This window comes from Lissotriton vulgaris, chromosome 4_1 (genome assembly GCF_964263255.1).
Source record: "Lissotriton vulgaris chromosome 4_1, aLisVul1.2, whole genome shotgun sequence".
Taxonomy (NCBI): domain Eukaryota; kingdom Metazoa; phylum Chordata; class Amphibia; order Caudata; family Salamandridae; genus Lissotriton; species Lissotriton vulgaris.
The window spans coordinates 1,378,387,310-1,378,414,629 of record NC_141691.1 but is presented as its reverse complement, the minus strand read 5'-3'; the positions used below and the strand labels follow the sequence as shown (position 1 = coordinate 1,378,414,629).

Genomic DNA, 27,320 nt, shown 5'->3' with positions numbered 1-27,320 from the left:
GGTGAGGGAAGAAGGAGGGGAAGGGAGAGAGGAGGTGGAGGGGAGAGGAGAGAGGGAGTGTGAGGGGAAGAATGAGGGGAAGAATGAGGGAGAGGGGGATGGAGGAGGGAAGGGGAGGGAAGAATGAGGGGGAAGGAGAGGGGGAGGGAGGAGGGAGGAGGAAAGGGAGCGAGGAAGGGTGAGGGGATGAATGAGGGGAAGGGAGAGGCGAGGGGAGGGAGGAGGGAAGAGAGAGGGGAAGGGTGAGGGGAAGAATGAGGGGAAGGGGAAGGGTGAGGGGAGGGAGGAGGGGAGAGGGAATGGTGAGGGGAAGGGAGAAGGTGAGGCGAAGGGTGAGGAAAGGGGAGGGGGAGGGGGAGGGAAAGGGGAAGGAAGAGGGAGGGGTGAGAGGAAGGGAGAGGGGAAGAGTGAGGGGACAGGAGAGGGTGAGGGGAATGGAGGAGGGAAGGGATAGGGGAGGGGTGAGGGGAAGAATGAGGGGAAGGGAGAGGGGAGGTGGAGGTAGGAGGGAAGGGGAGGGGAAGAATGAGGGGAAGGGAAAGGGGTAGGGAGGAGGGAGGAGGTATGGGAGTGGAAAGGGTGAGGGGAAGAATGATGGGAAGGGAGAGTGGGGAGGGAGGAGGGAAGGGAGAGGAGAAGAATGAGGGGAAGGGTGAGGGGAAGAATGAGGGGAGGAGGGAAGGGAGAGGGGAGGGGAGGGAGGAGGGAAGGGAGAGGGGAAGGGTGAGGGGAAGAATGAGGGAAAGGGGAGGGCAGGGAAGGGAGAGGGGAAGAATGAGGGGAGGGGGAGAGGGGGAGGAGGTATGGGAGTGGAAAGGGTGAGGGGAAGAATGAGGGGAAGGGAGAGTGGGGAGGGAGGAGGGAAGGGAGAGGGGAAGAATGAGGGGAAGGGTGAGGGAAAGAATGAGGGGAGGAGGGAAGGGAGAGGGGAGGGGAGGTAGGAGGGAAGGGAGAGGGGAAGGGTGAGGGTGAGGAGGAAGAATGAGGGGAAGGGAGGGGGAGGAGGGAAGGGAGAGGGGAAGGGTGAGGGGAAGAACGAGGGGAAGGGTGAGAGGAAGAATGAGGGGAGGAGGGAAGGGAGAGGGGAGGGGAGGGAGGAGGGAAGGGAGATGGGAAGGGTGAGAAGAATGAGGGGAAGGGAAAGAGGAGGGGGAGGAGGAAAGGGAGAGGGGAAGGGTGAGGGGAAGAATTAGGGGGAGGGAGGGGGAGGGGATGGAGGAGGGAGGAGGGGAGGAGGGAAGGGTGAGGGGAAGGGAGAGGGGGAGGGGAAGGGTGAGGGGAAGGAGGGGAAGGAGGGGAAGGGAATGAAGAGGTGGAGGGGAGGGAGAGGGGAAGGGTGAGGGGAGGGATGATGGGAAGGGAGAGGGGGATGGAGGAGGGAAGGGTGAGGGGAAGGGTGAGGGGAAGGGTGAGGGGAAGAATGAGGTGGAGGGAGGGGGGTAGGGAGGAGGGAAGGGGAGGGAGAGGGGGAGGGGAAGGGGAAGGAGGGGAAGGGAGAGAGGTGGAGGGAGGAGGGGAGGGAGAGGGGAAGGGTGAGGGGAAGAATGAGGGGAAGGGGAGGGGAGGGAAGGAGGAAAGGGAGAGGGGAAGGGGGAGGGTGAGGGGAGGGAGGGGAGAGAGGAGGGAACGGAGAGGGGAAGCATGAGGGGAAGAATGAGGGGAAGGGAGTGGGAGGGGAGGGAGGAGGGAAGGGTGAGGGAGAGGGGGAGGGGAAGGGAGAGGGAAAGGGTGAGGGAAAGGAGGGGAAGGGAAAGAGGAGGTGGAGGGAGGAGGGAGAGGGGAAGTGTGAGCGGAAGAATGAGGGGAAGGGAGAGGGGGATGGAGGAGGGAAGGGGGAGGGGAAGAATGAGGGAAAGGGGAGGGGAAGGGAGAAAGGAAGGCTGAGGGGATGAATGAGGGAAGGGAGAGGTGAGGGGGAGGGAGGAGGGAAGAGAGAGGGGAAGGGTGAGGGGAAGAATGAGGGGAAAGGAGAGGGTGAGGGGAGGGAGGAGGGGAGAGGGAATGGTGAGGGGAAGAATGAGGGGAAGGGAGAGGGTGAGGAAAGGGGAGGGGGTAGGGAAAGAGGAGGCGTGAGAGGAAGAATGAGGGGAAGGGAGAGGGGAGATGGAGGGAGAAGGGAAAGGAGAGGAGAAGAATGAGGGGAAAGGGGAGGGGGGAGGAGGGAAGGGAGAGGGGCGGAGTGAAGGGAAGAATGAGGGGAAGGGAGAGGGGAGAGGAAGGGAGGAGGGAAGGGAGAGGGGAAGGGTGAGGGGAAGAATGAGGGGGAGGGGAGGTAAATGGGAGGGGGAGGGGAAGAATGCGGGGAAGGGAGAGGGTGAGGGGGATGGAGGGAAGGGATAGGGGAAGTATGAGGGGAAGAATGGGGGTAAGGGGGAGGGGAGGGAGATGGGGAGGGGAAGGGAGAGGGGAAGGGTGAGGGGAAGAATGAGGGGAAGGGAGAGGGGAGGGAGAGCAGGGAAGGGAGAGGGGAAGGGTGAGGGGAAGGAGGGGAAGGGAGAGAGGAGGTGGAGGGAGGAAGGTGAGGGGATGAATGAGGGGAAGGGAGGGGGAAAGGGAGAGAGGAGGGGTGAGGGGATGAATGAGGGGAAGAGAGAGGGGAAGGGGGAGGGGGAGGGAGGAGGGAAGGGAGAGGGGAAGGGTGAGGGTAAGGGAGGAGGGAAGGGAGAGGGAAGGGTAAGGGGAAAATGAGGGGGGAGGGGGAGGGGCGGGAACTGGGAGGGGGGAAGGTGGAGGGTGAGGGTAGAGGGTGAGGCAAAGGTAGAGGGGAAGGGAGAGGGGAAGGCAGAGGGCAGGGGAACGGGAGAGGGAGAGAAAAGGCTGAGGGTGAAAGGGTGAGGGTAGGGGAAAGGGTTTGGGGAAGGGTGAGGGTGTGGGTGAGGGGAAGGGTGTGGGTGAAGAGAGAGGAGGAGAGAAGGGAAGGGGGAAGGGTAGGGAAAGGGGAGGAAGAGGGAGGGATGAGGGGGAGGGAGAAGGGAAGAGTGAGGGGAAGGGAGAGGGTGAGGGGGGTGGAGGGAAGGGATAGGGGAAGTATGAGGGGAAGAATGGGGGTTAGGGGGAGGGGAGGGAGATGGTGAGGGGAAGGGAGAGGGGAAGGGTGAGGGGAAGAAGGAGGGGAAGGGTGAGGGGAAGAAGGAGGGGAAGGGAGAGAGGTGGAGGGAGTAGGGAAGGGAGAAGGGAGGGTAAGAATGAGGGGAAGGGGGATGGAGGAGGGAAGGGGGAAGGAGAGGGGAAGAATGAGGGGAAGGGGTGGGGGAGGGAGGAGGGAGGAGGGAAGGTAGAGGGGAAGGGTGAGGGGAAGAATGAGGGGAAGGGAGTGGGGAAGGGAGAGGGAAGGGAGAGGGGAAGGGAGAGGGGAAGGGTGAGGGGAAGGGAGAGGGGGAGGGGGGAGGGAGGGGGAAAGGGAGTGGGGAAGGGGTAGGGGAAGAATGAGGGGAGGGGGAGGGAGGAGGGAAGGGAGTGGGGAAGGGTGAGTGGTGAGGGGAAGAATGAGGGGAAGGGAGAGGCGAGGGAGGAGGGAAGGGGAAGGGTGAGGGGAAGAATGAGGGGAAGGGAGAGGGGGAGGGAGGAGGGAAGGGAGAGGGAAGGGTGAGGGGAACAATGAGGGAAGGGAGAGGGGAGGGGAAGGGAGGAGGGAAGGGAGAGGGGAAGAATGAGGGAAGGGAGAGGGGAGGGGGAGGGTGGAGGGAAAGGAGAGGGGAAGGGTGAGGGGAAGAATTAGGGAAATGGAGAGGGGAGGGAGGAGGAGAGGGGGAGGGAAGGGTGATGGTAAGAATGAGGGAAGGGAGAGGGGAGGGGGAGGGGGAGGGAGGAGGGAAGGAAGAGAGGAAGGGTGAGGGGAAGAATGAGGGGAATGGAGAGGGGAGGGGAGGGAGGAGGGAAGGGTGAGGGGAAGGGAGGGGGGGAGGAAGGAGGGATGGGGGAGGGGAAGGGAGAGGGGAAGAATGAGGGGAGGGGGAGGAGGGAAGGGAGAGGGAGAGGGGAAGGGTGCAGTTGATGGGATGAATGAGGATAAAGGGAGATGTGAGGGGGAGGGAGGAGGGAAGAGAGAGGGGAAGGTGGAGTTTGAGGGTTGAGGGTGAGGCAAAGGGAGAGAGGAAGGCAGAGGGGCAGTGGAAAGGGAGATGGAGAGAAAAGGGTGAGGGTGAAAGGGTGAGGGAAGGGGAGAGGGTTAGGGGAAGGGAGATGGTGTGGGTGAGGAAAAGGGTGTGGGTGAAGAGAGACGGGAAGGGCGAGGGAAAGTGGAAGGAAGAGGATGGGATGAGGGGAAGGGAGAGGGGAAGGGTGAGGTGAAGAATGAGGGGAAGGTAGAGGGTGGGGGAAGGGGGCAGGGAGGGAAGGGAGAGGGGAAGGTGGAGGGTGAGGGTAGAGGGTGAGGCAAAGGGAGTGGGTAAGGGAGAGGGGAAAGTAGAGGGGCATGGGAGAGGGAGAGAAAAGGGTGAGGGTGAAAGGGTGAGGGTAGGGGAGAGGGTTAGGGGAAGGGCGAGGGTGTGGGTGAAGGGTAGGGTGTGGGTGAAGAGAGAGGAAGAGAGAAGGGAAGGGGGGGTAAGTGGAAGGAAGAGGGAGGGTGCGAGGGGAAGGGTAAAGGGAAGAATGAGGGGAAGGAGAGGGGGAGGGGGAGGGAGGAGGGAAGGGAGAGTGAAAGGGGGAGGGGAAGGTGGAGGGAGAAGGGAGGATGGAGGGAGAGGGGAAGGTGGAGGGTGAGGCGAAGGGAGAGGGGAAGGGAGAGGGGAAGGAGAAAGGAAGAGGGGAAGCAAAGAGGGGAAGGGGAAAGGGGAAAGGGGGCAGGAGAGGGCTGGGGAGGGGAGAGGGAGAGATGGGGGAGAGGGGAAGGTGAAGGGAGAGGGGTGGAGAGGGGAAGGGAGAGGGTGAGGGAAAGGGAGGGTTAGAGGGGAGGGGAGGGGAGGGGAAGGAAGAGGGAGTGGGAGAGAGTAAGGGAGAGGCAGAGGGAAAGTGAGGGGAAGGGAGAGGGGAAGGGAGAGGTTGAGGGTGAAGGGAAGGGAGAGTAAGAGGGAAAGGGTGAGGGTGAGGGTGAAAGGGTGAGGTTAGGGGAGAGGGTTAGGGGTAGGGAGAGGGTGTGGGTGAGGGTAAGGGTGTGGATGAAGAGAGCGGAAGAGACAAGGGAAGGTGGAGGGGTGGGGAAGGAAGAGGGAAGGGTGAGGGGAAGGGAGAGGGGAAGGGAGAGGGTGAGGGGTGGAGGAGGGAAGGGAGAGGGGAAGGGTGAGGGGCAGGAAAGGGAGAGGGGAAGGGAGAGGTTGAGGGTGAAGGGAAGGGAGAGTACGAGGGAAGGGTGAGGGAGGGGAAGGGGAAGGGAGAGGGAGAGGTGAAGGTGGAGGGAGAGGGGAAGGGAACGAGAAGGGTGAGGGTTCATGGTGGGGGTAGAGAGGGAAGGGGAATGGTGGGGGGGTAAGGGAATGGTGAGAAGGGAGAGGGGGACAGAAGGGAGGACGGGGTGAGGGGAACAAGGACAGGGGAGAAGATCAGGGAGGGAAGGGAAGCGAGATGGAAGCGAAGGAAACCGAAGGAATTTTGGGCCCGATGTAGGTAAACGCGATTTTCCGATTTCAAAATACCGAGGCGGGCCGAATCGGTATTCTGAAATCGGAAAACGATATGTAGGAAAAAAATACCGAATGAAAACCGAATCGGTCGGCATCGGTAATGAGAATCGGTACGTTCCGATTCAGCTCGTTCCGAATCGGAAATTACCGATTTGGCCAACAACGAATCGGAAAACACCGAATCGGCTCTCATCGAATCGGATAGTTCCGAATCGGCGAATACCGAATCGGTAAAAGCCGATTCGGTAAAAACCGAATCGGCAATCATAGACCCATGGCGAAAAAGCCCATAGGAATGCATTGCATGAACCGATTCGGCTTTTACCGAATCGGATAATACCGAATCGGATTTTACCGATTCGGCTAATACCGAATCGGTAAAAGCCGATTCGGCAATAGGCGATTCAGCCAATGAGGTGGCTCCCCCTCCCCCACCCAAACAGGGAGTGGCAACCCTGGCAGGTGCAGACAATTAAGAAGTTACTAGAAGTTACTGGAAAGCCTGCCTGAGCCCAACACACAGTTAGCAGCAGTGGGAGAAGGAGGTTGCAGACTGAACAACAGCAGAATGGCAGATCAGGCAGGAAGCCAGAAGTCCTCCCAAAAGAGGAAGCCCAAATTCACCACCACAGAACTGCAGGTGCTGGTTGAGGAGGTGGTGAGGGTGCACCGCCAGCTCTTTGGCAGGCTGTCCCTCAACGTGCCAGACAGCACGAAGAGGAGATTGTGGACCGACATCGCACAGAAGGTCAATGCTGCTGGAGTCACCCCCAGGTCCATTGAGGAACTAAAGAAAAGGTTCTACGACCTCCGCAGCCTCACGAAGAGGAAGCTGGCCGAAATCCAGAGGCAGGCTGGACACACCGGAGGAGGCCAGAACCCGGCGCCACCCCTCACCGAGCTGGAGGAAATTGTCTCCAGCACCATCGAGAGGGCGAGCATCGTAGGGATCGGGACCCTGGACAGCACTGCGATGGCCACAGCTACAGGTAAGAAGCATGCGCATCATGACACACCCTACCAGACACCTCCCCATTAGACACAATGCATAGGCAAACACCAGCACTGTACTGCCACCAACATACAAGAGACAAGCATCATGGTACATGTAGTCAGCAGAAGTTAGCCAGATATGTCAGTGCAGAATCACAAGACAGGAAACAGTGTGACACGGTGTAAGGAGATGCAAGGACATGTGGAATGCCATAATTGTACTGCCTGTAATACATCGGCACTCAGTTTACAAATGCTTCTTTGTACCTAGGGGCACCATCAGGCAGCACCACTGTGGCAGCAGAGGGAGCCTCGACATCTACTACTGCAGTGGCAGGGCCCAGCACCAGCCAGCCTGGCCAGGAGGAGGAGGATGAGGATGAGGAAGGAGACACCACAGGGCTTGGAATGGAGGGAGTCCTGGTGATTGATTTCCAGGCAGTGCACTCCCCAGTACTGCCCAGCTCACCCCCCTTGCAATTTTCACCATGCAACTCCCCAACAAGGCAGACCATTCCGCCGACAACAGCTCCTGCCACAACCGTGGCCTTGCCACCCGTCCTACCTGTCCTGGGAGCAGGGGCACCGGGACCGGCCAGCACCACACCACCACCAGTGGCACCCCAGCCCACTCAGCAGGCCGGAGGCAGCAGTGCCAGACGCCGTGCCACCACCACCACCACCACCACTGCTGCACCAGCACGGGAGGGCAGTGTGTTCCTGGGCCTGGAGGGCCAGATGGTCAAAATCCAGCGCCAACAGGCCAGATCCACCATGGCCTGCCAACGCCAGCTCCTGCAGCACAACCTGCAGATGGGGGAGTTGGTGAAGGGGTTCCAGGCTGTTGTGGACAGCAACAAGGAGGTGGCAGCAGGGTTGGGCAGGCTGACCACTGCCATCACCCACTCCTCTGCCAGGCAGGAGGAGCATGAGGTTGCGCGCAGGAGGGATGCCCGGGTGCTCAACCGGGCCATGGCCCGCCTTGCATCGGCGACCGCCCAGCTGTGCATCCGAAGCGCAAATCAGGAGTCGGTGCAGAGTCAGCAAACGGCTGAGCTGACCAGGGGGATGGCCAGAATCACCACGGCCATGGAGGCCATGTTAATTTCAAACGCCGCCTCCAATCCTGCCCTGGACCTGGGTGATGCTGGAGACAGCAGCAGCCGCAGCAGCCCGGCCAGCGCTGCATCAGAGCCAAGGAGGAGCACCAGGCGATCCGCTGATGCTGCAGGCCATTCGGAGGGGGCCGGGGGACACCCCAGTGGGTCTGGAAAGCGGGCCAAAAAATAGGCTGGCAAGGGGGGATGATCATACCAGGACCCTGGACTTTATTTGTTTTGACAGACTCCATTTTTTAATGCACTTCAGTGATGTAACTGTGGTGCATCACTATTAAAAATTTTATTTTCCAAGCAACATTTAGCTGTCTTTGCATCTGTACTCAGTCAGAAATAGTTCTCAGTGATCTCCTCACGTCTGTATCTGCCATCACATGGCGTACACACCCCAGCTGGCTGTGTCAGTGGCACAGCTTCGTCGTCGTCATAGTCCTCGTAGTCAGACAACTCCACCTCAGTGCCCTTCTTGACCGCAAGGTTGTGTAACATTGCACATACAGCTATGATCTTGCAGCAGGTGATGGGGGTATACTGCCTTGCACCTCCACTCTTGTGCAGGCATCTGAATCTACTTTTCCAGATGCCAAAGGTCCGTTCCACAACATTCCTGGTGCGTATGTGGGCCCGGTTATACCTCCTTTGGCTGGGTGTGGAGGGGTTGAGGTAGGGGGTGAGTATGAATGAGCGGAGGGCATATGCACTGTCGCCTGGAAGAGAAAGGGGTCACATTAGACACATGCATACATGTATTACACCTACCTACCATGTGTTATGGGGGTCTGATGATGTGGCTCACCTAGGAGGTATCCTTCTCCAAAATCGCCAGCCATCAGCCGTGCATATATGCCGCTCTGTTGGAATATATAGGAGTCATGGGTACTCCCTGGAAATTTTGCTACCAGGTCTGTGATGGTGCACTTGGCATTGCAGATCACCTGCACGTTGATGGTGTGTGTCGATTTCCGATTGCGGTATATGTATTCGGTGTCCGCTGGTGGGCAAATCGGAATATGCGTGCCATCTATGCAACCGATGACTTGGGGAAAGTGTGCCATCTGGTAGAAGTCCGCTTTGGTTTGTAGCAGTTCTGCGTGGGTTGCAGGGAATGAGATGTATTGGTCCATCCTGTCTATCATGGCGTCAAGGAATATGTGGAAGAACCTTGACAGGCTGCTCTGGCTCACCCCTCCTGCTGCTGCTACTCCACTTTGATAGCTGCCAGACGCTACCAGGTGTAGGCTGCATAGCACCTGGACGTGCGCAGGGATGGCGTGTGCCCTTGGGGTGTGGTGGTCCAAGTATGGCTTAAGGTCCCTGATGAGCTCAAGTATGGTGTCAGAGTCCAGCCTGTATCTCTGTAGGATCTCAGCCTCAGTGAGCATGAACAGGGTTATCCTCTGTCTGTAGACCTGTTCATTTCTTAGCCATTCCCTCTGTCCTTCCTGCTGTAGCCGTAGCCGCCTCGCAATGACATAGAAAGCTGCCATCCTGCAAGTTGCAATGCATTTTGGGACTGTTTATATGGGTTGGAGTTGGTTACCACCTGATTGCAATCCATGGTAAATACCGAGTGAATTCTACCGATTTTGAGCCGATTTCGGTGTTTCTGTGCCTCCCTACATCTCCCCAACTGTTGGAATCGGGGAATTTCCCGATCGGAGATTCATACGAATCGGCATGTTTTCCGATTCGGTTCATGTCCGAATCGGTATTTCTACCGAATCGGTACATGGACCGAATCGGTGATTTCCCGATTCGGTGTCACTAACGAATCGGTAGTGGGACCGAATCGGTGGATTCCCGATTCGGTGTCACTAACGAATCGGTAGTGGGACCGAATCGGTGATTTTCCGATTCGGTGTCACTAACGATTCGGTACATGGACCGATTCGGTCTTTGTCACCGAATCGGTGTTTTTCCGATTCGTTACATATCCGATTTTCGGTATGTACGTATCGGATCCTTTCACGTTCGGTACACATTCCGATTCGGTTTTCTATCCGATTCGTTCTGTTTTTGGTTCCCTACATCTCGATGGCTGTTTACCGATCGGTAAGGGCCAAAAATCGGTATTTTCGGCCGATACCGATCGGTAAAGCCCTACCTACATCGGGCCCTTTGATCGGAAGAGAAGGGAAGGGAAATTGAGTATCAAGCCAGTTTCAAGTCAGTATCAAGTCAGTTTCAAGTCAGTTTCAAGTTTGGTTTCAGTTTGGTTTCAAGTTCGGTTTTCAGTTCAGTTTTCGTTTGGTTTATATACTCACCTTGTTCCTTTAGACCCATCCCCACCCACTTCTTTTTGGAGCCTTGCAGGCCCCCCGCTGCTTCCGCCTCTCGCGGGCCTCAGCTCCAGCCGCCAGCAGCGGTCCTCTCCGTCCGGTGCCCATGGGTGCAATGCTGCGGCTGCCTGGTTACCAGCCTTTTACACCAAGGTTACGTCACAATAGAGAGTTCACCTTGTCATCATCATACATCACTGGTTTATGGGCGATGACAGGTGTTTCAGTGTAAGGGGGGGCGGAGCAAGCGAGACACGGTTTTAATTCACTTTCTCGTAGGGAAAATAAAAACTATTTAGTCACAAAAATGATCCTGGATGAACCTCAAAGACCATCCCATCCAACCCGACATTCTTCCCCATCAGTGGCCTCTGCTTGTCTCTGCTCCGGCGGAGGCCTCCCCTCTGCATTCAGCACGGACCTCGTGACATCACAGTGAAGGGCCCGTACTGGCCTGGCCGGTCACAGGGGTTCCATGCACAGGATGCGGCTGCTGGTTCTCGCGCGGAACTCGTGGCATCACAGTGGAGGGCCTTGCACGTGACGTCACAGGGGTTCCATTCAAAGGATGCGGCTGCTGGTTCTCGCGCGGAACTCGTGACATCACAGTGGAGGGCCTTGCACGTGACGTCATAGGGTTCCACTCACAGGATTCTGCTGCTGCTGGGAAGGCGCGGACCTAATTGTCACAACTTGCTTGCACATTCACACCCACACTAACACGTGCGCAGACTCTTAAACGGGGGTGTCATTCCGGGGTAACTCGAAAACTCATTTCGGCACATCCAACCTTTGAGCTGCGGATCGTCTTTAGAGAGGGCAAGAGAGCGGGAGGGGCCATAACCTCAAAGAACAGCTGGGACTTCGTTGCCAGGCATCTAGATCACTTTCAAGGAGTTGCGATCCTAGGTTTCTCTTTGAGGGAGCGGAAAGGGCAGCTCTCTTTCCGGAATACTGCGCTCCTGTCCTCCGGGCTCTGCGGATTCTTTTGTGCAAACCTCTGCTTATATCTTAAATGTGGTCCTCTCTCTCACTCTCCCAACTTTTCCTTTGTGACTCATTTCTGTGTTGAATACTACATATGTAAGTTTCTCTTTCCTTAGGATCCAGGTTCGTTCTCCACTTTCTTCCCTGTCTGCAGCGCTGCTGTATTTCGAAGCCTCAGCTGTTCCGTAAACCAGGGTTCAGGGCTCTGTGACTGTTGCATGCTCCGATGTCTAGTCCGAGGTAATAAGCGCTATAGCCTCGAAATTACAATACAATTAGAGAGGCTTTATTTAGTGGACCGGGAGGAGAGCGACAGGCGGGTTTGAGGCTTTTCACCTTTTAAGGACCGAGCAAGGCTCAGTTTAGGGTAAAAAACACTCAGTGCAACCTGAACCTCCCAGGGAGCCCGGGACACACAGAAGAAGACGCGCAGACACGCAGACTTTACACAAACAGCGAAACAGAAGCCCCAGCACATACAGAAAGAGACACAGAGAAACGAAACTTATCTTTACCTTCCTGCATTTCTGGGATCATGGCTGCAGCAGCTCAGCTCACCAACCTCAAAGATGAGGCCACTTGCTCTATCTGTTTGGAATATTTTGTTGATCCTGTGACTATTGACTGTGGACACAACTGCTGCCGCGCCTGCATCACTCAGAGCTGGGAGGGAAGGGATCGTGGAAACTTCCCCTGTCTCCAGTGCAGAGATATATCTCCTGGGAGAAGCCTCTGGCAACTGGGAAACATGGTGGAAATGGTAAACCGGCTTCACCTGCCCCCCGTGGAACCCCCACAGGAAATCTGCGAGAAACACGGGGAGAAACTGAGGCTGTTCTGTGACGAGGATCAGACACTCATCTGTGCGAGAGATCCGTGGAACACATGTTTCACTCAGTGACTACCATAGAACAAACGGCTCAATAGTACAAGTCATGTGTGCAAGTGTTATGGGATCAGTAGTGAAGTTAATTCTTGAGGATTATAGTGAAGGCTGCAGAGGAGTACACGGTATGTGTGCAGGTGTTATGGGATCAGAACTGAAGGCTGCAGAGGAGTACACGGTATGTGTGCAGGTGTTATGGGATCAGAACCGAAGGCTGCAGAGGAGTACACGGTATGTGTGCAGGTGTTATGGGATCAGAAGTGAAGGCTGCAGAAGAGTACACGGTATGTGTGCAGGTGTTATGGGATCACAAGTGAAATTACTTCTTGAGGATTATAGGGAAGGCTGCAGAGGAGTGCACGGTATGTGTGCAGGTGTTATGGGATCAGAACTGAAGGCTGCAGAGGAGTGCACGGTATGTGTGCAGGTGCTATGGGATCACAAGTGAAGTTACTTCTTGAGGATTATAGGGAAGGCTGCAGAGGAGTACACGGTATGTGTGCAGGTGTTATGGGATCAGAACTGAAGGCTGCAGAGGAGTACACGGTATGTGTGCGGGTGTTATGGGATCAAAACTGAAGGCTGCAGAGGAGTGCACGGCATGTGTGCAGGTGTTATGGGATCAGAACTGAAGGCTGCAGAGGAGTACACGGTATGTGTGCAGGTGTTATGGGATCAGAACTGAAGGCTGCAGAGGAGTGCACGGTATGTGTGCGGGTGTTATGGGATCAGAAGGGAAGTTAATTCTTGAGGATTATAGGGAAGGCTGCAGAGGAGTACACGGTATGTGTGCAGGTGCTATGGGATCAAAACTGAAGGCTGCAGAGGAGTGCACGGTATGTGTGCGGGTGTTATGGGATCACAAGTGAAGTTACTTCTTGAGGATTATAGGGAAGGCTGCAGAGGAGTACACGGTATGTGTGCAGGTGTTATGGGATCACAAGTGAAGTTACTTCTTGAGGATTATAGGGAAGGCTGCAGAGGAGTACACGGTATGTGTGCAAGTGTTATGGGATCAGAACCGAAGGCTGCAGAGGAGTACACGGTATGTGTGCGGGTGTTATGGGATCAAAACTGAAGGCTGCAGAGGAGTGCACGGCATGTGTGCAGGTGTTATGGGATCAGAACTGAAGGCTGCAGAGGAGTACACGGTATGTGTGCAGGTGTTATGGGATCAGAACTGAAGGCTGCAGAGGAGTGCACGGTATGTGTGCGGGTGTTATGGGATCAGAAGGGAAGTTAATTCTTGAGGATTATAGGGAAGGCTGCAGAGGAGTACACGGTATGTGTGCAGGTGCTATGGGATCAAAACTGAAGGCTGCAGAGGAGTGCACGGTATGTGTGCGGGTGTTATGGGATCACAAGTGAAGTTACTTCTTGAGGATTATAGGGAAGGCTGCAGAGGAGTACACGGTATGTGTGCAGGTGTTATGGGATCACAAGTGAAGTTACTTCTTGAGGATTATAGGGAAGGCTGCAGAGGAGTACACGGTATGTGTGCAGGTGTTATGGGATCAGAACTGAAGGCTGCAGAGGAGTACACGGTATGTGTGCGGGTGTTATGGGATCAAAACTGAAGGCTGCAGAGGAGTGCACGGCATGTGTGCGGGTGTTATGGGATCAGAACTGAAGGCTGCAGAGGAGTACACAGTATGTGTGCAGGTGTTATGGGATCACAAGTGAAATTACTTCTTGAGGATTATAGGGAAGGCTGCAGAGGAGTACACGGTATGTGTGCAGGTGCTATGGGATCAAAACTGAAGGCTGCAGAGGAGTGCACGGTATGTGTGCAGGTGCTATGGGATCAGAACTGAAGGCTGCAGAGGAGTACACAGTATGTGTGCAGGTGTTATGGGATCACAAGTGAAGTTACTTCTTGAGGATTATAGGGAAGGCTGCAGAGGAGTACACGGTATGTGTGCAGGTGTTATGGGATCACAAGTGAAGTTACTTCTTGAGGATTATAGGGAAGGCTGCAGAGGAGTACACGGTATGTGTGCAGGTGTTATGGGATCAGAACTGAAGGCTGCAGAGGAGTACACGGTATGTGTGCGGGTGTTATGGGATCAAAACTGAAGGCTGCAGAGGAGTGCACGGCATGTGTGCGGGTGTTATGGGATCAGAACTGAAGGCTGCAGAGGAGTACACAGTATGTGTGCAGGTGTTATGGGATCACAAGTGAAATTACTTCTTGAGGATTATAGGGAAGGCTGCAGAGGAGTACACAGTATGTGTGCAGGTGTTATGGGATCACAAGTGAAGTTACTTCTTGAGGATTATACGGAAGGCTGCAGAGGAGTTATTGGATCAGAAGTGATGTTAATTCTTGAGGATTATAGGGAAGGCTGCAGAGGAGTACACGGTATGTGTGCAGGTGTTATGTGATCAGAACTGAAGGCTGCAGAGGAGTACACGGTATGTGTGCAGGTGTTATGGGATCAGAACTGAAGTTACTTCTTGAGGATTATAGGGAAGGCTGCAGAGGAGTACACGGTATGTGTGAGACTGTTATAAGATCACAAAGGAAGCCACACCTTGAGTAATATAGGGCAGCAGGCCATGTTCTAGAGTACGGGCCAGGTGAGCCAGGCCCACCCAAGGAAGTACCCTGGACCACCTAAGGCCATTGAGATCTGGAAATTCCTCGATAGTTATTTTATTCCTAATATTCGCAGCCCTAGGATCACAAGTCCCCCACATTGAGCCCCTTCGAGGGGGCTGCTGATATCAGGTCAGTAATAACTATTTGCTTACTCAGGGCTCCATGTAGAATTCTGCCCAGGAGCACAGAGTTGATCTGGAGGAATTCAGTGATCACTCGTTCATTGCACTGCAAGGTCTCTATAGAGAATTCTGCACAAGAGCACACGGTGTTAAACCCATAGAAGGGGCTTCACAAGATAACAAGGGGTGGTATGTCTGTCACATCCCTGTGGTAAGCATGGGCGGAAAATCCGTTACGCTCGCGGATTTTGCGGATTTTCGGGAAATCCGCAATCCGCGAGATTTGCGGATTTCCCGCAAAATCCGCAAATTCGCACGCAGTGGATTTTTTTGGCGGCGCGCGGCGTTGGTGATACAATTTTTGCGGCGCGCGGCGTTTATCATCGTTTGCCGAGTTGTTTTTTTCGATAGTTTGCGAGTGCTGCGCCATTTTGGATCTTGCTGTGTGATCCCGCGGGAATTGGCGAGCGCGATTACGTCATCGCGGCTTGCCAGCGATAGTTTGTCAACGCGAGTACGGCGAGATCACGTCTCGCGGTACTTCGCAATTGCGAGATTTGAGATGCGGCGAGCGAAAATATAAATTTGCAATTCTGCACAAGAAATCCACCAGCAAGCAGCATAAACCTTCTAGAAATGATGATTTTTATGTGAATAACTCCTTAGTTTGACATTTGCCTGCACTTTTTTAGCGAGGAGTCCATTTTGGGGAGGGGGGCAGGGGGGTGGGAGGAAGGAAGTGCCCCATAGTCTTCAACTTCCTGTTCCTGTTCAGCAGGCTCCTCCCAGTGCTTTGTCCATCTCCTGGTCACTTTTCATTTGGATGTGGAGCTGGAAGGATTACTTTTTGTGGATGCTGCTGGATCTTTGGATTTGAGGCCTTTTTGACTTTCTGTGGATCACTGTTGGATTAGAAATTTTACAAGTAAGTTTGTTTGGGGCATTACAGTTGCTGCAACTAAAATTTTGGAATTTTCGATTTTTGGGCTGTTTTGGGGCCTTTTGCCCAGGGGTACTCAGTGGTGGGTGGACTGATTCTTTCTGTGGGTTGTCTTGAACTTAAACATCATGGAGGCCATAGATGAATTGGGATTGTGCTGATTTTTCTGTGTTTTTCGATTTTTGACCTGTTGTTGGGGCCTTGACCAGGGGTAGTGAGTGGTGCATGGGCCTAGTCTTTCTGTGGGCTATCTTGAATTTAAACATCATGGAGGGCATGGATGGAATGGGATTGTGCAGATTTTTCAGTGATTTTCGTTTTTTGGGCCTGTACTTGTGGCCTTTTCACCAGGGGTATTTGAGTCTAGCATGGGCCTAGTCTTTCTGTGGGCTGTCTTGAATTTAAACATCATGGAGGGCATGGATGGAATGGGATTGTGCTGATTTTGCAGTGTTTTTCGATTTTTGGGGGTGTTCATGGGGAGGGACATGCCATGTGGCTGGTGGCCATTTTGAGTGCAGCTACAGGCACTGGCCATGTGCTGGCAGGCAAGTGGCCATTTTGAATGCAGGCTTTGTTGTTAGGCCTCCAACCATTTTGCCTACTTTTCAACCTTTATTTATGCCCAGGGGTAGTGAGTCTTGCATGGGCCTAGTCTTTCTGTGGGTTGTCTTGAATTTAAACATCATGGAGGCCATGGATGGAATGGGATTGTGCAGATTTTTCAGTGATTTTCGTTTTTTGGGCCTGTACTTGTGGCCTTTTCACCAGGGGTATTTGAGTCTAGCATGGGCCTAGTCTTTCTGTGGGCTGTCTTGAATTTAAACATCATGGAGGCCATGGATGGAATGGGATTGTGCTGATTTTGCAGTGTTTTTCGATTTTTGGGGGTGTTCATGGGGAGGGACATGCCATGTGGCTGGTGGCCATTTTGAGTGCAGCTACAGGCACTGGCCATGTGCTGGCAGGCAAGTGGCCATTTTGAATGCAGGCTTTGTTGTTAGGCCTCCAACCATTTTGCCTACTTTTCAACCTTTATTTATGCCCAGGGGTAGTGAGTCTTGCATGGGCCTAGTATTTCTGTGGGTTGTCTTGAATTTAAACATCATGGAGGCCATGGATTGAATGGGATTGTGCTGATTTTGCAGTGTTTTTCGATTTTTGGGGGTGTTCATGGGGAGGGACATGCCACGTGGCTGGTGGCCATTTTGAGTGCAGCTACAGGCACTGGCCATGTGCTGGCAGGCAAGTGGCCATTTTGAATGCAGGCTTTGTTGTTAGGCCTCCAACCATTTTGCCTACTTTTCAACCTTTATTTATGCCCAGGGGTAGTGAGTCTTGCATGGGCCTAGTATTTCTGTGGGTTGTCTTGAATTTAAACATCATGGAGGCCATGGATTGAATGGGATTGTGCTGATTTTGCAGTGTTTTTCGATTTTTGGGGGTGTTCATGGGGAGGGACATGCCATGTGGCTGGTGGCCATTTTGAGTGCAGCTACAGGCACTGGCCATGTGCTGGCAGGCAAGTGGCCATTTTGAATGCAGGCTTTGTTGTTAGGCCTCCAACCATTTTGCCTACTTTTCAACCTTTATTTATGCCCAGGGGTAGTGAGTCTTGCATGGGCCTAGTATTTCTGTGGGTTGTCTTGAATTAAACATCATGGAGGCCATGGATGGAATGGGATTGTGCTGATTTTGCAGTGTTTTTCGATTTTTGGGGGTGTTCATGGGGAGGGACATGCCATGTGGCTGGTGGCCATTTTGAGTGCAGCTACAGGCACTGGCCATGTGCTGGCAGGCAAGTGGCCATTTTAAATGCAGGCTTTGTTGTTAGGCCTCCAACCATTTTGCCTACTTTTCAACCTTTATTTATGCCCAGGGGTAGTGAGTCTTGCATGGGCCTAGTCTTTCTGTGGGTTGTCTTGAATTTAAACATTATGGAGGGCATGGATGGATTGGGATTGTGCTGATTTTGCAGTGTTTTTCGATTTTTTTGTGCTCTATAACTGAACTGATGTTCCTCTGTCTTCCATTTTTTTTAGGTGCACAAGACTCAAGAGAACCACCAGTGCCAGGAAGAAGTCCTGCAGCGGTGTGTGTGTGCAGCATAACGTCACGCGACGTCACGTCTGGCCTCAGACAACTCTACAATTCGTGCAACTGCGGCCTGCTGTCTGACCTGCTCTGAAGAAGATGGCCCCGCCCCCAAAGAAAGTTCTCCGTAGCTCCTCTAGCAAGAAAGTTGCTAGTAAGGAGCAGAAGAAGCAAGTTACCAAGGAGGCTGGTGTGCCACCCGCCACTTTTTTTGGGAGCAAAAAAAAAAGTACGCCTGCAGCAGCAGGATCTGCTGGGGACCAAGCTGGGAGCAGCACCCCTGCTCCATTGGGTTCAGTGCCTCCACCACCACGCCAACTTAAGTCAAAGCCCTTGAGTGCTTCAGAGGCAGTCAGTGTACTTCTCCAATCACCATCGACCAGTGATGTTGGCTCATCGCAAGAAAGTAGCAGCAATGTCCCTGAATCAACACAGGTTGTTGTAACTCATCTGACACGTGTTGAACAACCACAGCCGCAACAACAACACCATGTGCAAGTACACGCCCAAGTACATGTGGAAGGAGAGGCAGCAAAAGGAGATGCGCAAGCAAAGGTGCATGGAGGTTCACAAGTGCCCACAATAGTTGTTCCTCCCGAAGTAGGGGCACATTTGGAAATCGACAATGAAGCCGAGGTATCATTGGAAGCCACTCCTCCTGATGATCATTCATTGTCTTCCACATCCCTAGCAAGGAAAAGATCAAGGGGGGTGTCTACATCTTCTTCAAGCCCACCTCGTTCTGATGCAAGTGATCTGTCTTGGGAACCACAACTGCGGTCTGACAGTGAGGCACACCATGATCTGACACCGGTACCTAAGCGTAAAAGGAAGGTCGTCTAAAAACTCAAACCTATGGAGTGTGATGAGGCTCAACAAGAAGTGACAGATACTGATGGCGATGAAGCCTCTCACGATGACGACGAGCCAGTCATCACAAAGGTCACTGCAGCCCCACCGGGCATGCAGCAAAGAGACATTTTGACCCTATCCCGAGAAGCTGCTGAGCGTGATGATGATGTCGGCGAGGAGGCAATGGAAATGGAATCATTAGATTTGGAGTTAAGTAGTTCACCAATACCTACCGCTTCCATATTTCTTCGCAAGAAGGTACCCACCTCGTCCTCGACCTCAATTCGTGGTGGTGAAAGTGCAAAACGTACTGAAGTTCGGCAATCCACATCCTCCACTTCATCTGGCATTAGCAGCAGGACCACCACCACCAGTATCGCCGCCTCCTCCGGCCCCCGAAGACATTTCAAGTCTCCAGTTTGGGACTTCTTTAGTGTTTGCCCAAAAAAGGAAAACGTAGCCATTTGTAGCCTTTGTAAGCTTCGATTTAGTCGTGGTAAGCTTGGTTCTAACTATGGTACCGGAGGCCAGAGAGGTCATCTTGAGAGAAGGCACGCTGTCCAATGGTTTCCGCACCTAGAGGCGGTCAAGAAAGCCGGAATTGCACGTAATGAAAACGTTGATTTTTCATCTGCTGATGACGAGGAGGTAGAAGAAGACGATTCAAACACTTCACTTACACCCAGTTCCCATGTCAGCAGCACACCCCATGGGAGCCACACTAAGAGTGTGGGAGAGAGTGAGACATCAATGCGGAAAAGTTCATCAGCGAGCGTAACTGGGTCGAAGAGATCATCATCATCCCGTAAATCATTGGTCCAGGGCAACATTAAAAAGATGTTGTTTACAGAAGCGCAATATGAACGCAACCACCCAATGACCCGTCTGTATAACACTAAGCTGGCTAAAATGCTAGCTCTGGACCTTCTCCCTTTTTCTTTTGTAGAAGGGGTTGGTTTTCTAGAATTAGTGACAGCGCTCTGCCCTAAATGGAAGGTTCCTAGCCGGTTCTATTTTGCCCGAGTTGCGGTTCCAGCACTACATGAAGATGTTCTGAAGGTGATTGGGGCAGCTTTGCAGAAGAGTGCTGTTCACACTATACATCTGACAACAGACATGTGGACCAGTGGCGCAGGCGCTGATTACATGTGCATCACTGCATACTGGGTCTCTTTTTCAGGGGCTAAAGCAAAGCTAAACTCAGGTGTTGACACTAACATTGTTTTTAAAGGTGCTCGGAAACATGCAACACTAGCCATGTTTGGTTTGGAGAAACGTCACACAGCAGAAAACATTTTGGATGTCTTTAACACAAAGGTCCTTAACTGTCTGTCCCCACTAAAACGCAAGGTTGGTTATGTTTCCACGGACAATGGCGCCAATATAGTTAAGGCCATGAGGGACGGTTACTATTTCAGAGTGCCGTGTTTGGCGCACTGTATAAACCTGGTTGTCCAAAAATTCTTGGGTAATAAAGGCAGTGCAGCGTACAGTGTATTGGAGACCTGCCGAAAAATTTGCAAGCATTTCAGGCATTCTTTTAAGGCCCGGAAGCAGCTGAGGAGCCTGCTATATCAACGTCAAATGCCAGTGAAAGCACTCATCCAGGAGGTGGTAACACGTTGGAACTCAACCTTCTACATGCTTGAGCGTCTGTATGAGCAGTATACGGAACTCGATCAATATTTCTTGAAAGAGGGTATAGAGGAGCTGAGGATGGGTGGGCCGCAATGGAACATAGTTGAAAGCCTGACACGCATGCTTCGTCCTTTTGAGTTCTTCACGCGTGCAGTCAGCAAGGAGGACTCTAATTTGGGAAAAGCTATCCCATTGTTGTACATGCTGGAGGACCAACTGAAGGAGGTGTGTTCTGTGTTTGGAAAAGATGACAAAAAGCAAGACTCTTTGCTTCTGGCTGAGCAATTATTAGAGCTCCTACAAGGTGATGAACGTCTTAAAAAGATCCACTCAGAACAGCATTACATTTGTGCTACTATTCTGAATCCACGCTACAAAAAGGCGCTGGCAGGCCAAGCATTCTTTCCTTTTGATGATGAACATGTTCCAAAGTACAAACGTTGGCTAGCCTTGTCAGCCAAGAAGTTTGAAACAGAACGGCTGGAAATTGAAGGAAATGGCAGTACATCAGCAGGCCATCCCCAGTCAAAACAATCCACTTCTGCACCTGTGGCTGTGGCACAAGTGACCTCTCAGCCGTTAAAGACACCGGCAACCGGATCATCTGCACAAAAGACAACAGAAACATTGGAGGCTGAAGAGGATTGGCTAGCTCTGCGTGGGTTTGGTTCTCAAAAGGTCAGAGGCACAGCAAGAGCTAAGCAAAGTGGAGGAACCTTGGATGAGGACCTTGAGTCGATGGTGAAGGACTATCTGAATGACTCAACAGAGGTCTATGTTAATTCTGACCCATTGGCGTATTGGCATGGGAAAAAAGAATTGTGGCCACAGCTCACCAACCTGGCTTTAAACTACTTGTCTTGCCCACTCGCAAGTGTGTCTTCTGAACGGGTTTTCAGTGCGGCTGGTGGGATTGTAACTCCCAAACGGAGCCGCCTCTCGCCCAAAAATGTGGAGAGGTTAACAATGATCAAGATGAATCAGCACCTCATACCACCAGATTTCAGAGTACGAGAGAGCGTGCCGGATGAAGAGGAGGTGGCCAGCAACATAGATGAGGGAATTTCTACTCTGTCAGGTGACACTGACCTCACCCTGCCTGAATTCGCAGAGTATGATGACGAAGCCTTATTCTTATTCCTGGACCGTGATACCGACTTCGAGCCCTGAAAATGAGACAACGAATCAATAACTTTCTTTTTCATCCTTATTCACTTTTATTCCTGTGTGTCTGTCTTTCTTTGTTGTGCACAGTTAATATAATTCAAACTTTAATCAGATAATCACAAAAACAAGCCCATCAGCAGAATTGTCTTCACTTGTTTGCTAATTTATTTGAAGGTGCCGCAGTCTGCATTCCTCAGGTTCACAAGTTCAGAAGAACATGCTCCTCTATCCTCCTCCTCCAGACTCCTATTTCCATCAAAACAGAGGATGTTGTTCTACCTCTTTGCAGGTGAGTTGACGGGTCTGGGGCCATTGCTGGGAAGCACTAAAAGTGGTTTGGACCAAATCCGAGGCGGAAATTTTTTTGTGTTTTTGATGACTTGCTTGCCTTTGAGGTGCTCTTAGGGGGGGTTCCGTCTGTTTGTGGGTGAGTTTCGTGGTCTGGGAGCATTGCTGGGACACTCTAATCTTGATTGCATTTGCTTTTCAGGAAATCCGTCGTGCCAACCCCGACTTATGGCCTAGCTACGCAGCGCGTTTGGACCGAAGGCCCAGAAATATTGCAAGTATGAGATTTTGCTTTTGGCCTGTTTGGGGGTGTTATGCTTCTTGGCGGGTGGGTTGCCGGGTCTTGGGGCATTCCTGGGAAGGTCTAATACCGGGTAGAAGTGGTTGGGACAAAATCCGCGCGGAAAAGCCTTTAGTTTTGGCACTTTTTGTAACTTAGGGTTCGTTAGGGTTAGCCCTAGCAGCAGGATTGCATGTGTTTCGGGGTGTTCTAGATTTTTCCAACTGAGTTCTGGGGTCTTAGAGCACTCGTGAGAATGTGTAATTTTGGTTGCAAGTCATTTGAAGAAAATCCATGGTGGGAAAGGGGGGATTTGGCATAGTTAAAGAAAGCCTTTGCCACTATTCTTAACTTAGGGTTCGTTAGGGTTAGCAGTATTTCTATTGCATGTGTTTGAGTGGGGGGGATTTCGAGTCTTGGAGCGATGCTGGCTATGGCTACTTTTGCTTGGTTGCTTGCAAGTGGTTTGAATGCAATCCACGGTGGGTAATGGGTAATTAGGAAGGGGGTACTTCGGCCTACTTTTACTTTCAAAGTAAGTTTTGTCACCAGTTTTCTGCTAGGCCTCGTTTTTTGAGATTTGATTGGGGGTCTTCTACATTTTTGCGACTGGCTTGAGTAAGGGTCTGGGTGGGAGCACTGCTAGGAAGATCTAATTTTGTTCTAAAACACAGTTTACAGTACACCTAGCTTGAGGGGCAAGATCCGCTACATTAATTTGCCCATACTTATTTATCCTTCAAAAGGTGACTCAGAGTACGCACTTTCACAAATATTGTACTGTCTACTAGGAAAATCAAATTGTGACTTTTTGCACTCCACAGCCTACATACCTTATATTTATTTATCAGTGGTGTTGTAATATTATATCACTTCCTGTTTTTCGTTGAATAATTACAGGCCGGGTTTCAGTCTCTGCAATGGGGAAAAAAGGATGGAGTCAGGCTTCACAGTAGCGAGCCACAATTCAGCATCAGGCAGGCAGTGGACAGGGTGTCTTCTGGTGACCAACATCGATGGACGAAGCGTCGGCTGCAATGGAGGAGTGCCGCTAATAGGAGGATTTATTTTCTGCAGGCAACTTACTTACCACTTCCAACAGGACCACTACAACCACATAGATACAGTATCCCTTGCCTTTTTCTCTGACTGTGACTGCATTTCTTGGCTCTCTCTCGGCTTCTACATTGATCCCTTAACACATCACTTAGTCCACTCCACTATCACATCTGCACCACACATAGTCATTTGTAAGTGCTCCTACGTAATTCGCAAGTCGCAGCACGCCCCAGGCCGTAGAGGACTGGGATGGCCCCAATGATGAAGCATGTCACCAAGGGGCAACCCTGGTGAGTGAGGGGACACCTAGAAAAAAAGCAATTTCTCCTTTTCTATCTACTATACCTTCCAGACCAACCCCACTGAGTGTTGTTGTGAATGGATTTATAGTGACCAGCAAGGCTCTCGGGTATCTGGCTACAGAGACCTTATGTTGAATATCGTTATCAATAATTTACACATAGGCCCTTTACTGTTGCATTCTTTCTTCCACAGTTGTCGAATGTACTACTTACTTTTCACTGACATGCATGCAGTAGTGCATGCACTTTCAAAGATTGATGGATAGGTTTGTACCCAAAGAATTGTTTATGTTCAATTGTTTGTCTATGCTGTGCTTTTTTTTACAGGGTGTCTTCTGGTGACCAACATCGATGGACCAAGCGTCGGCTGCAATGGAGGAGTGCCGCTAATAGGAGGATTTTTTTTCTGCAGGCAACTTACTTACCACTTCCAACAGGACCACTACAACCACATAGATACAGTATCCCTTGCCTTTTTCTCTGACTGTGACTGCATTTCTTGGCTCTCTCTAGGCTTCTAAATTGATCCCTTAACACATCACTTAGTCCACTCCACTATCACATCTGCACCACACATAGTCATTTGTAAGTGCTCCTACGTAATTCGCAAGTCGCAGCACGCCCCAGGCCGTAGAGGACTGGGATGGCCCCAATGATGAAGCATGTCACCAAGGGGCAACTCTGGTGAGTGAGGGGACACCTAGAAAAAAAGCAATTTCTCCTTTTCTATCTACTATAGCTTCTGTCAGGTTACGCAGCCCCTAAGCGCCTACCGTACTATGAAACTACATTTCCCATGAGTAGGCGGGAGACTTGCAGGAAGTTTATCTGGGGAACAGACGCGCTTCCTGTTGCGCGTTATTCTGGTTTCTGTTCTGCACCGGCATGAGAGCGGACGCTCTGCATGCTTTTCTATCGTGTCTCCTGTGGACTATCACCTTCCCCCCCCCCCTGAGGCTCAGTGGGGAGCGCTTCCGTGTTCTGTCCTTGGCGGTAGACGGACTTCACGCGTCTTCAGGTAAAGCCGCTCTAAACTCTTCGGCCGCCCGTGCGGTCAGCTGATTACTGCCTGAAAGGATTCTTAAGGGAGGTTCTGTGACTGTTTTCTAACAGAATTCTACCTTTGATGAATTCCTGTTTGGTTGAATTGTGTGTGGCGGAGCACAGTGGCGGTCTATACCACGTGTTAGCGTTCACATCGGGGATCGTTTTTGTACTATTAAAACGGAGCGCGGTAGTAAGGACAACTACGCGTCTCCGTTGTATAACTGTGTATTTCAAAGGACCTCCATAACTGGGCATGTAGTGAGGTAACTACAGGCTACCCCAGTTCTCTTTGTGTAGTGCACCGTGGGGTGTGTTGTTGGCAGAATTCAGTGGTGGTCGCAACTACGTTTTTCTGTTTGACCTTCACCAAAGATTCTCTACTGGGTCATTACTTAGAGAGCGCAGTGTTGTAGTTCTTGCTTCCTACACACTACCGTTTCCCTCTTCCTTTTTGTTGGACCATACATCTTTGCTTTGACTATTTGGAACCCCCTTTGTACATTGAGTCCTCTACCATGTTTGTGGTATGTTGTGAGTAGTGGGTTTGATGTCTTAGTATAACGCGAGTGTGTTTGGTGCGACAGGAGTGTGTTCGTTAACTATATGTTTATGTGTTTCTTAGGCCTTCCTCACAGATTGTGGCAGAAGGGCTATAGTATTTCCTATCCAAGGTCATGTTTTCTTGGTGCTCAGGTACTTGTCTACTTCCTTGGTTATTTAGTGAGACTATATGAGAGTACCCTTGTATGTTAGGACAGCACTTCACTGATGCCTGTCTTGTCTTCTGTTAAGGGGTATCCTTTCCCTGCTGACCCTACCTTTACCCATCCCACATTTTTTATTTTAGTTTGTTATTTTTCTCCCCCGCCTAATGGCTCGAACACCCTGTGTTTACACTTCTGGGTGTTGGTGACATTTGGAGGTGGAACCATATTTGCATCGACTGGATCACGGGGAGTAAACCTGACACCTTCCAGACCAACCCCATTGAGTGTTGTTGTGAATGGATTTATAGTGACCAGCAAGGCTCTCGGGTATCTGGCTACAGAGACCTTATGTTGAATATCGTTATCAATAATTCCACACAGGCCCTGTACTGTCGCATTCTTTCTTTCCACAGTTGTCGAATGTACTACTTACTTTTCACTGACATGCATGCAGTAGTGCATGCACTTTCAAAGATTGATGGATAGGTTTGTACCCAAATATTTGTTTATGTTCACAATAGTTTGTCTATGCTGTGCTATTTTTTCTTGTCTCCCAAAACCTTTCCCAAAAACCCCCGTACCCATCCATTTTTCAAACCCTAACCCTCTTCCCCCGGGCTGTGTGGTTTTGATTGATGTGTGACTAAATTATTATGACAGCAATAAATCCACACACTTGCTGGGGAGGATAAGGTGATAGCAACAGGCTGGTGAAGAAATCCGAGGATATATTCTTACTCTGCTTGACAAAGAACCATTGCTAATGTGAAAGAACTTCAACCGAATTAGTAGTTATACTTTACCATTTGTTAGGCTACAATGTGGCACTGCTCTACTGTACTTCTGTCACCTGCTATATTCTCAGTTGTACCGTTGAATTGCTCAGGAGGACAAACCAGATTTCATTTTCTTTTTTTTCATAGGCATGCAACTGCCACTGTGTCACACCACTAGTACCACCGCTATGAGGAAATTTTATCCGACCAAGATTGCCAACCTTATTCGGTGTTTCCCGTGGAGCCAGCCCTGGGTCTAGCCCTACTTTCAAACACAAATTACAGGTAAGATAAGCGTTTGGTGGTTTGGGGGTATAATGGAGTATTAGTACGAGAGACGAGAGACTGAAGGTAGTACTACTAAAGTCCTAGGACTCTTGGATTCACTTCACTTAGTCTGTGAGAGGCACTTAGTGTTGAAAACATTTGGGCATTTACACTTAAAGGAAGAAAATGGAACTAAACTTTCAGGAAAACAGTCAACGTTAAACCCCCACCCACCAGGCAAGCAGTAAAAAACAGGTATGCTCAGATAAAGTTTGAAAAAGTATATTTATATCCCTAACAAAATAATCTCCCGCAAGACCCTCCCTAACCCCAACGATTGTCCTTCAAAAGTCCCCAAAAACCCAACTCCCAATTCCCACCCCCCAAAAGTCTCTAAAAAAGGGGCAAGGGACACTATGGGTGGATGCTGTTAACTTTTTGGGCCAGGGCATCATGCTCCTCGCGGAGCAAGGCGAGCTCCTGCTGAAGGCGGGACACCATCAGGGTAGTGCGGCGCAGGCGTGCCTTCACTGCCTTGCAGGTGCAATGCCTGTGAGAGGCAGCTGTTGGCCTTGCTGCTCGGCGGTGGTGTTTGCCTTTGGCAGCCCGGCTCAGTCTGGGTGGACCACTGTGCTGGGTGGCAGCCCGTGGGGCCACGGAGGCCGATGCAGACGACGTTGTTGTTGTTGTCGACTGCACACTTTCCTCGTCCTCCAGGGCCACCAGCCGCCGATATTCCGCAACAGTGGCCTCGATCCTCCGTTGCCGGGCCGCTCTAGCCAGCTCCTTCCTCCTTGTTCGTTTGGAAGGAGAACCTATATGAAGAAAGAAAGACATAGTCTGTAACCAATGCTCTTTAAGATTAACTCAATCATTCAGCAGAAATTTGTGTTGCACTACAACTAGCAACTTGCAAGCGCATTACATAACTATTGAGGCCAGTATCTATCTAACCTCACACTTCTTCATCCTTGCTCTAACATTAGTGGGAGTTTAAGGAACAAATTCTACGAGCACTGTGGACTTCCATTGGAGTCGACTATGAAAGTACACCAGTCTTATTCTTCTTCTTATCTCTTGTTTTGGAAAATTGGTACGTTATTTTCTGCAAGCCGGCATAATGCCAGCGCAGTAAACTTGCACCCGAGATAAAGAGACGCACGCCATGAGGAGTGACCTAGACTTGCGTTGCCGTTGCGTTACTGTACCCGTCCAGTACATGCAGGTGGTGAAGCTCTTACTTTTCTATTACGGGTGGCACTGAGAATACTCTGTTACAACTCAAGGGCTACTGCTTAATTAATGTAACTTTCACCCTACAGTGGAAATGAGTACTAGAAATGGAAAATTGAAGAAGA

The 27,320-nt window shown here is 51.6% G+C and overlaps 1 protein-coding gene across 1 annotated transcript; it reads left to right on the top strand.

Annotated features, from left to right (window-relative positions):
• Positions 1-6,102: 6,102 nt before the first annotated feature.
• LOC147724008 (uncharacterized) lies at positions 6,103-8,046 on the top strand. The gene is made up of 2 exons (XM_086966937.1): positions 6,103-6,547; positions 6,823-8,046. The coding sequence occupies exons 1-2, from the start codon at positions 6,127-6,129 to the stop codon at positions 7,839-7,841; spliced, it is 1,440 nt and encodes a 479-aa protein (XP_086823063.1). The 5' UTR covers positions 6,103-6,126; the 3' UTR covers positions 7,842-8,046.
• Positions 8,047-27,320: the final 19,274 nt, after the last annotated feature.

Bases quoted from the DNA above. Each gene is read 5' to 3' on its own strand.
- LOC147724008 (XM_086966937.1), top strand. From the start codon at position 6,127: ATGGCAGATCAGGCAGGAAGCCAGAAGTCCTCCCAAAAGAGGAAGCCC. The intron at 6,548-6,822 runs GTAAGAAGCATG...CTTTGTACCTAG, and splicing joins TGCGATGGCCACAGCTACAG to GGGCACCATCAGGCAGCACC.